Here is a 1,586-nt window from a genome sequence, read left to right as displayed (position 1 = left end):
TACTTATCGCATACTTAATAGGAATGCCACTGTGAAGGAAGCAGAACAGGAATCACATATTAAATTAAATTTTTAATTTTTTTTCTCAAAGTCGTATGGTTAGTTAAGAATAACGTAGGGTAAAACACTTTAGGTTTTTTTAATTTCCAGTCAAGGAATTATGGTTTCTATTTATTTACATTATAAGCTTTTTGGACAATACCAATTCTTTCCGCCATCTGTGTTACATACACTTTTGATGGCAGTATGACTCCATGTTATTAAATAAAATGACTCTTATAATCCTAAATTTCAATCATTAGTACACTTTCCTTTGGAGCAGTAGATGGAAGATTCCCTGGCGGATCTGCTTGGTCTTCACACTGTAAATGATGGGGTTCATCATAGGAGGTGCCAACAGGTAGATATTGGCCATGATAACGTGGACCAGCGGAGAGGCATTCTTGGCAAATCGATGAGTCATAGATACTCCAACCATGGGGACATAAAGGACCAGAACAGCCAGTATGTGGGATAGACAGTTATTGACGGCCCGGAAACGCTCAGTCCAGGAGGCTGTGCCCAAGATACTTTTCAGGATGAATGCGTAGGAGAGCACAATGAGCAGAGGGTCCATCACAATAATGAGCAAAACCAGAGCAAATCCATACCAGCTGTTGACCCGGATGTCAGCACAGACCAGGCGGATCATATCTGGATGGAGGCAGTAGGAGTGAGAGAGAAGGTGGGAGCGGCAGAAGGGCAGGCGCTTGAGCAGGAAAAGGGAAGGGAGAACAGCCAGAACACAGCGGCAAACGATGGCTAACCCGATCCTGCCAATGACTTTACTGGTGAGGATGGTGGCGTAATGCAGGGGACGGCAGATGGCCACATAGCGATCAAAGGACATGGCCAGCAACACAGAAGATTCCATGAAAGAGAATCCATGGAGGAAGAAGAACTGTGCAAAGCAAGCTTCAAAGCTGATCTTACGAATGCTGAACCAGAGGAGCTGCATGACTGTGGGCAGGGTGGTGAGGGTGAGACCCAGGTCAGTGAGGGCCAGCATGGAGAGAAATAGGTACATGGGCTGGTGGAGGGATGGCTCTGTGCGGATGACAGCGAGAATGGTGGTGTTACCCACGATGGAGACGGTATAGAGGCAGCAGAAGGGGATGGAGATCCAGACGTGAGAGCCTTCGAATCCAGGGATGCCCATGAGGATAAAGTAGTAGGGGGCTCCGGTGATATTAGTTACTTCAGACATGGTTGTCGAATGCAAAACCAAAATCTGTGTGTTGAATAATAAGAAATTTTATCAGTGTGCTACTGCCATACAATCATTTTCTATTCTTTCATCTACGACCAAATAGGTGTCTGGAATTGATTTTTTTAAGTTTTTTTTTTTTTCTCTTTTAAGATTTATTTATTTATTTGAGGGGGGAGGGGCAGAGGGAGAGAGAGAATCTGAGCAGAGTCCCTGCATGGGGCTCCATTCCACAACTCTGAGGTCACGACCTGAGCCAAAATCATAAGACAGATTCTCAACTGACTGAAACATCCAGGCACCCCTGGAATTGTTTTTCATAAAACCATTGAGCAGTACC

At 44.8% G+C, this 1,586-nt stretch overlaps 1 protein-coding gene across 1 annotated transcript; it reads right to left on the bottom strand.

Moving 5' to 3' along the window:
* Nucleotides 1-298: 298 nt before the first annotated feature.
* LOC103680063 (olfactory receptor 51Q1-like) lies at nucleotides 299-1,383 on the bottom strand. The gene has a single exon (XM_008709602.2). It carries the CDS (start codon nucleotides 1,244-1,246, stop codon nucleotides 299-301), a length of 948 nt encoding a protein of 315 aa, XP_008707824.2. The 5' UTR covers nucleotides 1,247-1,383.
* Nucleotides 1,384-1,586: the final 203 nt, after the last annotated feature.

Source organism: Ursus maritimus, unplaced genomic scaffold (assembly GCF_017311325.1).
Source record: "Ursus maritimus isolate PB19 unplaced genomic scaffold, ASM1731132v1 scaffold_16, whole genome shotgun sequence".
In the NCBI taxonomy this organism is placed as follows: domain Eukaryota; kingdom Metazoa; phylum Chordata; class Mammalia; order Carnivora; family Ursidae; genus Ursus; species Ursus maritimus.
This window is presented reverse-complemented; position numbering and strand designations above follow the sequence as displayed.

What these genes read in the sequence shown, in the direction of transcription:
- LOC103680063 (XM_008709602.2), bottom strand. Translation starts at nt 1,246, where the DNA reads ATGTCTGAAGTAACTAATATCACCGGAGCCCCCTACTACTTTATCCTC.